Source organism: Protobothrops mucrosquamatus, unplaced genomic scaffold (genome assembly GCF_001527695.2).
Source record: "Protobothrops mucrosquamatus isolate PMUCROS unplaced genomic scaffold, P.Mucros_1.0 scaffold1667, whole genome shotgun sequence".
NCBI classification, from domain to species: domain Eukaryota; kingdom Metazoa; phylum Chordata; class Lepidosauria; order Squamata; family Viperidae; genus Protobothrops; species Protobothrops mucrosquamatus.
The window spans coordinates 399-12058 of record NW_015387824.1 but is presented as its reverse complement, the minus strand read 5'-3'; the positions used below and the strand labels follow the sequence as shown (position 1 = coordinate 12058).

Here is an 11660-nt window from a genome sequence, read left to right as displayed (position 1 = left end):
GCTAGAAACTGGGAAATCATGAATTTTACTTCTGCCTGAGGCACAAAGCCAGCCTGGTAACCTGGGGCCAGACACTTTCTCTAAACCCCAGTAAGCAGGCAATGGCAAACCACTTCTGAAAAACTTTGCCAAAAAAAAAACTGCAGGAACTTGTCCAGGAAGTCTCTGAGAATTCGGTATGATTGAATGGAAGGGGGGGAAGGTTGATAGGATACTAGCTTAATAAACCATAATAATCACCACCGTTAAAGCCATTGCAAAGAACCATTCAAATAGTTCTCAAACAGATATGCACTTAAGAAAAAGGCTATCAAACAACAATTTTGAGCTGGTGTTGTCCAAGATATTTGCATAATCCATATTTGCATAACCTAACGAGCTCTGGTAGCAGTTCAGATCCCACCTCTGTTCCCTCCAAATTCCTTTCTCTTGTACGGCATATACAGTATGTTTTAGATTTGAAAAAAATGTTCCTCACTTTGATTAGACGATCTCCAGGTCGCAACCGCCCATCGCTTTTGGCAGGATCTTGTACTACATCATGGATGTAACAGCCGATATTATCACTGCCTTTTGTCACTGTGAAGCCAAGGCTACCTTTCTCAGATTTAGTTAGAACTACATGGAGTTCCACTTCCTAAAGAGCAAGAGACTTTTATTATATACCAGAGTCAAAAGCACAACGGCACTGTACGCAGCTAGCATCTAATGTGCATCTAGCAGGAAAACATAAAAGAGGAGATAACATAGCTTAGTCAATATCTGCATTACATAAAATCTGTATATGGGTACAGGAAAAACAGCTTATGCATAGTTATTTTCTTCCAAACTTTTCAAAAATATAAAATGGAAAAGATAAATAAAATGGGAGGTTCAGATCCAAAAATATTTCTGGGGTTTATCTAAAGGGTAGGTCTACAGGGAGATTCTAAATCTGACCAGAGTAGTAGAAAAAGTAGATCCAGGTAGAGTCAAAAACATCATTGATTTAAATCTCCCTCCCCAAAGTTTCTCTTAGTTGCATAGTAGCTTTTTTCCTTGTGTTTTTTTCAATAGAGTAAAGGTAATTTAACTTATACAAAAAACACAAACTTCTTCCATTCAGCATCTATGGAGATTCTCAGTCATCCAGGTCATGGTTGTCCCAAAGGTGCTTTTTCAAAAGGCAACTAGACTTTGTTTTTCCTTGTAGACATTTCACTTCTCATGCAAGAAGCTTCTTTACTTCTTCAGAACTCAAGAAGCTTCTTGGATGAGAAGCAAAACGTCTTTAAGGAAAAACAATGCCCAGTTGCCTTTTGAAAAAGCATCTTCGAGACTTCTATTTAGTAGTATATTAATAGCAAGAAAAGAAATTCCCATGGTTCTCTTCCTCCAGTAAGTAAAAATAAAACATGGGAAAATCAATGATGGGTGTCCTACATTGAACCTGGAAGATAGTCATGGATCTTCTATGTTGATTATGACCTTCCGCGTCAATACCAACTTGAAAGACCTACCATGTCCTTCAAGTTACTTCTGAGAGACATTGTACAGAATCTGCTGCTTCAGCATCACTCTATGGTGTTGTTATGCCCTCCAGGCATCTCTCAATCCACAAAGAACAAGTTTTTAAAATTAAAACTGAAGGCATGCTTCATTTGTACTGTCAAAACAATTCTGTTTTAAGGATTCTTGTGATACTTGAAGATGTTCAGTCCTCAATGACTTAAGGTGAATTATATAGGCCTGGTATTACACCAGAAGGACTGATAAGCCAGAATAATAAATAGCAGTGATGCAGTAGGCAACTATCTTTCTGGATGGATATCTTGATCCCATAATAAGAACCATTTGTAGATTATTGCTCGTGACAGTCTTCATGCAGCACAGCGGTTTATTTTTAAGGAGTGACTTTATACCTTGCCATCTTTTCAAAACTCAAGTCAGTGAACAGACCTTCTCTTTTGTGCAACTTATCCACCCAACAATGGGATCAAATAATTCTGCCTGAACTAAGGACTGCTGCATAATTCAATATTATGCAATGAACTTCAAGTAGGAGGTGGGAATTTCAGCTGGGCTTCCCCTGTCCTAGTCCACTTTTCAAATCACACTGACTTTTAGCTTAACTTTACCAGCATCGTCACATAACTCTGTCTCCCTGATAGAACACATTTTATTCATTTCTTTTTTTCTACCTTTTAATATTTACTATTATTGTTTTGTTTCTGATATCCTATCCTTTTTCTTTTTTTTCCCTTGTGTTTTTGTACACATTTAGAGCCTTCCATCTTCATACACCATCAGCAACTTTCTGCAGGGAAGGGAAAACCAGCGCAAAGCATACTTATTTGTAAGTATGTAAATCAGGAAGTTGGGGTACTTTCCCGGGGACCAATTCATCAGTGTGGTTGGAGACATCAAGCTTCAATTTTCTGCTTGAAAAAACAGATTTTCTTCAAATCAAAAAGATCTACACTGACGTTTTTGAGGATTAAAGGTGAATGAAACTTTCTGTTTCCATCTTCAAAAATTCAGCTTCTGACCTTTCATTCTGTTCCCTTTTCTATTCATTCTATCAAGTTTCTCTTTGACTTTTGTCCATATAAGAGAGTTAATGTTCTTATTACAAGGCCATAGAATTCTTTCCTCCCCTGTTTCAAATTAATACTGGCAAAAAGAGAGCTCATTAGGAATATCTCATTCATAGTCAAACCAGACTGATCTTAGAAACAAAGCAAGGTTGGCATGGTGAACAACTGGATGGAGAACCACCTGGGAACTTCATGGCTACTAGCCAAACCAGCATTTCTCAATCTTGGTCACTTTAAGATGTATGAATTTCAACTCCCAGACTCCTCTAGTCAGCTTCTTAGCAGTAGCTAAGTAACTTGTACTTTGTCACGTTGTGCAATTTACCCACACCCATACCCACAATCGACAATCAGGAAAAAAAAGTAGGGAATTACTGGTTCATATTCATCTGCATGTTTTTCAAGCTGACTGAAAAGCGGCGCCAGTCTGCCTTGTGGAGATGTGAAGTCAGAGAGAGAAGAGTTGAATTTTTCCTCTGTAAAATTAAGTGGGATGGTTCTTTGGTTTGATATTGGTGACAACTCCATTAGCAGAGGTGATGGAGGGTTGCTACAAGACAAAAAAAAAAAAAGGGGGGGGGAGTTATTTCCAAAGTCACTGACAGGAGCTGATACAGTTGCCAGCTGCAGAGGTATGGGATGAATTGAATGTATTAATTGTATTACATTTTCAGCTTTGAAATAAGGCTTTCAGGACACTTCATCCCAGTTAACCCACCCTGATTATCTCTATATGGGAGAAAGAGGGCATAATTTTCCCCACAAGAGTGTGGTGAGAGCAATTTTCCATTCTGTCTCTGATTATTTAGCCCCCAAACCTTTCTCTTAGCTCAGTGGTGGCGAACCTATGGCACGGGTGCCAGAGGCGGCACTCAGAGCCCTCTCTATGGGCACGCGCGTCGTCGCCGCAGTCCTAGGCCTTCATCTGGGTTTTATAAAACCTTTTCGGTTTAGGCCTCCGCTGCCGTGTGCAAAAAAAAAAAAAAAGTTCAATCAATAAGTCAATTTCAACTTCTCGCGGGGAAAAAAAAGATCTTGCAAAGTTGGAATTGATTGATTGAACTTTTTAGTCCCACTCAGTCTGCCGTTTTACCACCGCAGCCATGCCCCCCAATGGGCCACATCCACCGGCACTCGACAATGCATAAGTGGGTTTGGGGATGCAGTTTGGGCACTCGGTCTCTAAAAGGTTCGCCATCACTGTCTTAGCTCATTGCATTTGCATTATCAGAAATGAGCTGGAAGAAAAGTGTGTTAAACAATGGCTAGGAACATTTTGCTAACAACAATCATCCCTGCTGATGCAAAAATTCAATCAAAATTCACTATCTTGATAAATGGACAAAGAAGATGTCAGTAAGGGCTCAGAATCACACATCTGAACAAATAAAATACAAGCAAGACTATATGCTATAAAGTCAACCAATGTAACATGCCTGTTCTCCATGTCTTGCTTCCTAGATGATTCAAGAGGGGGGCAAAATGCTGTGTGGATTGCTTCCCTTTGCTTGCTGGATGTCTCATAAGGACTAGGTGCTTGAGCTGCTGACTTGCTTGGGGTTTGATACAAAGCAGAATTCCACTTTGGGCTGGCTGCATTTGCGATGATTTCGTCCCCTCCGCTCCCACTGCTGTCACTGTAGCTGTCTCTCCGAGAAGGAGACCTGACCTTGTTCTGGTCAATGGCTTCGTTTTCATCAGAACTATCATCTTGTTCTCCATTAGGGGGTGGTAGGTTTCCTTTGCCCACTTTGGGGAATATTTGTGGTGGGGAATGGATGGGTGTCTAGAATAAGCAGAAGAAAATAATTGTTTGACCAAAGGACAAACCCCCCCCCAAAAAAGGTCCTTACGACTCAGATTCAAAGTTATGATGTTCACACACTCCCCCTGCAGTCAAGTGATCACATTTTGGGCACTCGGCAACCAGCCTGCATTTATGTCCATTTATGGCGTCCTAGACACATGATCACAATTTATGATATTTTTTTTTGCTGGACACCAGTGTTTGCGGACAATGGGTTTGCTTACAACTTAAAGACAATAGAGATTCACTTAATGACCACAGCAGAAAATGTTGTAAAATCAGGAAAGCCACATTGCTAGATTTGTTCTGGCAACAGCTGCCTGTGCCTAGTAAGTGGGTACAGCCAGACTAAACACAGGATGACTTTGAGTATGATGCAGAAATATAAAATCAGCACCCACCCTTAACCTTTTGGGCATCAGGGACCGGTTCCCTGGAGAGTTTTTTCTGCGGACCAGAAAAAACAGACCATTGTTTCGCATGTGGCCTACATCCTGTGGATGGGGCTTCACTTGTTTGCATGGTTTCTGGCATGCCTCAGCCTGGTGCCGGTCCACAAACTGGGAGTTGGGGTCCCCTGATGTAAGTAACTGGCATGACTTACAACTGTAATTCCAGGCTCAATTATAGTTATTCAGTCAAGGACTGTTTGTAAAACTTAAAGAGATCTTTTGTTAAAAAGTTATACCAAGAGCTCTCACAAAAGTGGGTACCAAAACAGGCCCCTGTGATGGCCACCAAACATTGAAACACATATATCCCCTTTAATGCATACAAAGTTATTTTAAAACTACAGTACACATAAAAAATGTGCAAGACAAGATTTTTAAAAATTACAGTAGACATAAAAGCCACATAACAATTCTCAAAAATATGAAATTTTGTGAAGCCCTAAGCCGGGGGTGGGCAACCTTGGCTCTTTTATGACTCGTGGACTTCAACTCCCAGAATTCCTGAGCCAGCCATGCTGAGGGGAAAGGGAGAGGTTTCCAAGCTGAGCCATGTTGGCTCAGGAATTCTGGGAGTTGAAGTCCACGAGTCATAAAAGAGCCAAGGTTGCCTACCCCTGCCCTAAGCTATAGCTTGTTTACTTTATGACTAAACCCATTATTGATGGTAACCACCTATACAGCAGGAGATATCATATCTCTTGTCTCTGATATCATATTAGCCAAAATATACTTGTGGGAATGGGCATGATGGCTCAGCGATTAAAGGCCTGAGTTTGTCAGCTGGAAAGCTGACACTCCGGGTTCGAGACCCAAGCATCGCATGGCAGGGTAAGCTCCAGCTCCTTGTCTCAGCTGCTGCCCACCTAGTAGTTCAAAAGCATGCAAATGCGAGTAGATAAATAGGTATCACTTCAGTGGGAACAAGTTCTGTGCACCTCGGCATATTGCTGGCCACATGACTATGGAAGTGTCTTTGGACAACACTGGGCCCCTCGGCTAAGAAACAGAGATGAGCACTGCCCTCTAGAGCAGTGGTGGCGAACCTATGGCACGCGTGCCAGAGGTGGCACTCAGAGCCCTCTCTGTTGGCACATGCACCACCGCCAGCAGCAGGTCCATCAGGCTGCCACCGCCGCCCGGAGCAGGAGCCCCACCCAGCACAAAGGAGGCGAAGCGGCCGACTAGCAAGCTCGAGTAGAGGTGGTAGAGCAGAGGTCACCAACCATTGTTGGACTGGAAGAAAAGGGAGGGGGAAGTATTTTGCACTGCAAATGGGGCGGGGCTAGTGCCTGCGTGATACTCACTAGTCCTGCCCCGTTCTTGTGTGATGCAGCACCTTGTATGTGCACCCTGCGGTGCGGCAGCGGCCGTTTTTGCGCCTTGCAGCACGGTGGCCCATTTTTGCGCCCCCGGGTTTTGCGTGCCATAAACAGCACTCAGAGGTCCCCCCCTGCGGGCACCACAATGCTGATGCGGCCCTGGCACTTTGCGATAAATAAATGGGTTTTGGGTTGCGGTTCGCCATCACTGCTGGGTTGCGGTTGCGGTTCGCCATCACTGCTCTAGAGTCAAACATGACTGGACAGGGGGAAACTTTTACCTTTATACTTTTGGGTGAACATGCAAAAGATTTGGAAACCTTTATGACACCGGTTTCACAAAAAGCCTAGTATACTTTTTAATTCTTACCAATAACGTAGGATCAATCTCTGGCAAAATTCCAGGAAGTGGCCTGCAGAGGAGAAGGGTGACTTCAGGGGAAGTTCCCCTGAGAGCCGAGATGACTTCCTAAAGGACAAAACATTATTCATCAGCTACATTTGGCACCAGCCTGCAATGAATAGGGTAACACTTAAAAGAAGGGGTATACAATCTTTTTGCGCTGAAGGCCACACTTGATCTTTGAGTGAACCACAAATGCATGAAAGACTGATTCCAAGCCAGGATAGAAAGTACTAACCTGCTGAGATAACCCTTTTAGAGAAGAACCGTTGACTTTCAGGATGACATCTCCAACTTCAATCTGCCCACTCTCTGCAGCTGGTTGTCCCGGAAAGAGCTTTTTCACCCTGACTATACTGGAACCCGGCTGTTCTGGGGAGACGCTATCTTCACGGCAGAAACTGAAGCCTAGCCCAGAACTGTTTTTCACGAGTTTCACCTCGAATGTATTGTCTAAAAAGGAAATGAGCCATGTTACTGCACATCAAAAGACGCTCACAGTTCACCTGTACACACTCACTCGTCCTTTCTCTTGAATCCGATTAGCTAAGATATATCTGTAACGATCAGAAAAATGAACGCTGTTTGGGACGTGACCTAGGATGTTGTAAGAATATGAAAACAGGACAATTTTAAAACTTTCATAAAAACTCAAAGAGATCCAGCTGAAAATAATATTAGGATTCCAGAACAGATAAAAAAATTCAGGAGCTAAGAAATAGTTTATAGATGTGCAGTGAAAAATAGATTATGATTTAATCTATTGCTGTTCGAAGCATTGTTTATCTCTTTCTCCCAGTGCAGCAGTCTTAAGTAACATCATTCCAATACAAGCAATAATGTTTAAAATAACAAATGCAAACATCTATTTATTTATTTAACCAAGTTCAATTTGAAGAAGGCAGGCTGGCAATACAATAGACAATCAAGTAATAATCTGGTTCTGCAATAATTTACAGATGACTCTATGTGCAGGCATATGTTTAGTCACTGTTAAAAAAAACCAAGACACTGAGAGTGCCACAGTTAAACTTTCCTTGGGAGAGAATTTCATAATTGGGGCACTGCCATAGCAAAGGTCCAACTCTTGGCTGCAACTACACAGTTGTGTAGTTGTGAGAACATCAGAACTTCCTGAACTGATTTCCAGATTGAAAGCTAGGAGATCTTTTAAGCACTTGGTTGTTAAGTCATATTGGACTATATAAACCAATATCAATACCTTAAAAGAAACACAGTGGGACACAGGCAATTGACATGTTTCCAGGATGAGTGTAGTTTCATTTAGCTGTCCCATTTAACAAAAAAGGCAGCTACGTTTTGCAGCACTCACAGCTTCAAGTCCCTCTTCAAGGCTACTGATCCTTACCCAGAAGGATCCAGATGAGAGACTTTTAGGGCATGGATTGGTAAGACTAGCATATTGTTGCTGAGAGGATAGTAGCTGATGCACCTGCTGAAGGTGGGTAGAGGTCTTCCTTGCCCCTGAAACTACCTGTCCTTCTAATACAGATTGAAATCCACAAGTCCAGAATAAACCAGAGACGGAACCAGCACGTTGTCAGCATGATGTTAAAATCTGCTTATTTGCATGGGTATCTTAAATGAGGAATACTGTTAACTTTTATTGCATGCCAGTAGCCTTACTTTAAAACAGGGATGTCCAACCTTGGCAACTTTAAGACCTGTGGACTTCCGCTCCCAGAATTTCCCAGCCAGTCTTAAAGTTGCCAAGGTTGGACACCCCTGCTTTAAAGCCTTAGTAGACTGGTGTCATGCTGACAGAGGTCATGAGGGACTCGTCGCTCCCATGTGACACCGCTGCTGCGCGAGCTGCACTGGTTACCAGTGGTCTTCCGGGTGCGCTTTAAGGTGTTAGTTACCACCTTTAAAGCGCTCCATGGCATCGGACCTGGCTACCTCCGAGACCGCCTTCTGCCACAGATTCCCTCCCATAGACCGGTACGCTCCCACAGAGCGGGCCTCCTCAGNACCCTCTGGAACGAACTACCCCCCGAGATCCGGATGATTCCGGATCTCCTTACTTTCCGCCGCGCCCTCAAGACATGGCTTTTCCAGCAAGCGGGCCTGACCTAGGGAGGATTTTAGGTAGGGATGATTTTAAAAGTAATTTTAATCGGAAACACAGCTGGCAATATTTGGTTTTTAATTCGGCTTTTATTGGGGTTTAGATTTTTTGTATTTCTGTATTTTTGTATTTTGTGTATAGTATTTGTTTTTAATATGCTGTGAACCGCCCTGAGTCCTATGGGAGAAGGGCGGTATACAAATTAAAATTAACATAACATAACATAACATGACTGTTTTCTATCATGTAAGAATCCTGGATATAAATATCACAATCTCAAATTACAGGAATGCAGATTTGGGTTGAATGCTCCAAAAAATTACTTAACAGATCAGTTGATGGTAGAATCAGAAATGTTACTCTTGCCGGCTAGAAAATCTAAGTCTCTGTACACAGATATGGTAGTAGGTTCAGGAAGACTGATGTAGAGTGTCAAAATGACACAGTATATTCATGATTATATTTCAAAGGCAGAGCATTCTTTTTGTGGTCAAAGAATGAAAAGCAAAAAAAAAAATACACATTTAATAGGGAAATAAAAGGGGAAGAAAAATTGATATGCAAACCAAAGAACTGTTTTTCTAAAAGGTAGACAAATAGAACAAAGACAGTACAGATTTTAGTATTGTGCTCTTATTGTCTGAAAGTCTAAAGAAGAGGCGTGGTGGCCTAGAAGTGAAACTCTCGCCTCACAATCAGGAGGCTGTGAGTTCGATCCTAGGTAGCAGCAGACATTTCTTTCTTTGGGTGCAATGAGTTATTGTCTGCTGTGGACACTGCATAGACATTAGGAAGGGCATCCGGTCAGTAAATGCTCAATTCCATTCAGTCACTCTGACTCTACCCTGATGCAAGGGATTACAGGGCTGTTAAAAGAAAAAAAATGTCTGATAATCTAAAACTAAAGATCTGGTGCATACCTAGTCTTCAGTTCTGATTTGTTTTTGTAAGTTTTATTCAATATAACTGCAAATAGAGTTTGTATATCAGGCTAAGCCAGAATGAAAAAAACCACATTATGACTTATTGTTATATTTTTTCTATCCTGCTCTATGGAGTAGAGAGTTGGTCTCTGACAGAAGGCCACCTGAAGAAACTAGAAGCATTTGAAATGTGGATTTACAGGAGGCTGTTACGTATAAGCTGGGTTGACAAGATCAGAAATGAGGAGGGGATAAGCCGCCTGGGAAAGCCAAGGGAAATCATCAAAACAATTAAAAAACGAAAATTAGAATATTTCAGACGTGATGCGACACCCAGAAAAATACGGCATACTCCATTTAATCCTCCAGGGAAAGATTGAAGGCAAACGAGGTCCAGGCAGAAGAAGAACATCATGGCTTCAAAATCTAAGGGACTTGTTTGGACAAAACTCAGCAGCACTTTTTTGTGCAGCTGCTGATAAAAACAGGATTGCCAACATGATCGCCAACGTCTGATAACGGATAAGGCACAAGAAGAAGAAGAAGACTTATTAGACTGTATGAGTCCAACTAAACCTTATGTTTCATCTTTCCTTTAAAGTCTCAGTTGTATTTAGAAACAATCTCACCATCAGTGACAAAGTTGTATTCTCTGGTACATGAAGTCTTCTTCACAGGCTTCTCCAGGAGGACACTATGACTGGGTTTGTTTGTAGGTGTGCACTGTGATGTCGTGGGAGCTTGGACTCTGGCTGCTGGAAGCTGCCCCTTTTCTAGTACTAGATGGACCTCCTGCAGAGGGAACCACAATTAGGTGGGGCTTTAATAATCAAACAGCTCTTAGCTATGATGACCAACCTACAGAATTAATTTAAGATGGATAAAGAGTGAGGACATTTGAGATTTCCTCTGTTTGTTCCATAATTCCACACAACAAGAAAAGGTCCCATTGCACTAAGAAGTAAAAAGAGTTTAAGAGTTGTACCGAATTTGTTTATCTTTCATTACAGGTAATCCTCAAATTACAATCACTTGCTTAGTGACTGTTGGAAGTTACAGCAGCACTGAAAACAAGTGACTCATGACTGGTCCTCACACCAAAGACCATGGCCACATGATCAAAATTTGGGTGGTTGGCAACAGGCGTGTATTTACGATAGTTGCAGTGTTCAGAGAATCATGTGATCATTGCTGTCAACCTTCCCAGATAGCTTCCAACAAGCAAAGTCGATGGTGAAAGTTAGATTTGCTTAATGACCATATGATTCCCTTAACAACTGCAGTAATTTGCTTATCAACTGTGGCAAAATGGTTGTAAAATCAAGCGCAACTCACTTAACAACCAACTTGCTTAGCAATGAAAATTCTGGTCCCAATTGTGGTCATAAATCAAGGATTACCTATACACAGTTCTAGAGATGACCAGCTAAAAACACCAAGATTGTACAAGGCTTCAGTCTGAGGGCTGATTCAATTGAATCACTCTTTGAATCAAACTGGTAAATCGGTTGGAATCTCTGAATTATCAGAAAGGCTTTTGTGCTCATACATAGATTTTTTTTTAAATAGAGTTGCGTGTTCAAGGGGAACAAATAGAGTAAGCACTGCTGATGTGACTGAAGATAAGTTTCAATATGGTTTCTTATTCCTTCCTGGGATTATAATAATGTAAAGTAACCAAAATCAAGACAGCTGTTGTTTCCTACCTGGCCAGTGTTTCTCATGATTTCCACAGCTTGTTTATGTGTTGCTCCTTCCAATGTGATCCCATTAACAGAAAGCACTCGGTCACCTAAGAGCCAACAAGAGATATTTGTAACAATAAAGAGAAGCAAACATAGGTCTGACACAATCGTTTATTTGATTCAATAGCCATTAATTTCAGCAAGATATTTATAGATCAGGAGTACTTCTCAGCTCTCATAACTAAAGCTGGACTGCAAAAATCCAAATCACCTCTAGATAGCAGCAAAGAAAGGCAGAAAACAGAAAACTTCACTGCTTTGCTGTCATCTAGTGTTCAACCAGATATCTGCAGGCCAGATTTGGTAGCCATACCCACAAGCAGATCTGATTATGATAATTCTAGCT

At 41.6% G+C, this 11660-nt stretch overlaps 1 protein-coding gene across 1 annotated transcript in view; it reads right to left on the bottom strand.

The window, feature by feature from the left end:
- LOC107293594 (tyrosine-protein phosphatase non-receptor type 13) overlaps positions 1 to 11361 on the bottom strand; it is a gene marked incomplete at both ends in the record, with an annotated part of 34738 nt that extends 23377 nt beyond the window's left edge. Inside the window, 8 exon segments of the mRNA XM_015822750.1 lie at positions 445 to 637; positions 2952 to 3126; positions 3243 to 3305; positions 4013 to 4362; positions 6525 to 6623; positions 6796 to 7010; positions 10199 to 10361; positions 11276 to 11361. Coding sequence (XP_015678236.1) covers positions 445 to 637; positions 2952 to 3126; positions 3243 to 3305; positions 4013 to 4362; positions 6525 to 6623; positions 6796 to 7010; positions 10199 to 10361; positions 11276 to 11361 — 1344 coding nt within the window.
- Positions 11362 to 11660: the final 299 nt, after the last annotated feature.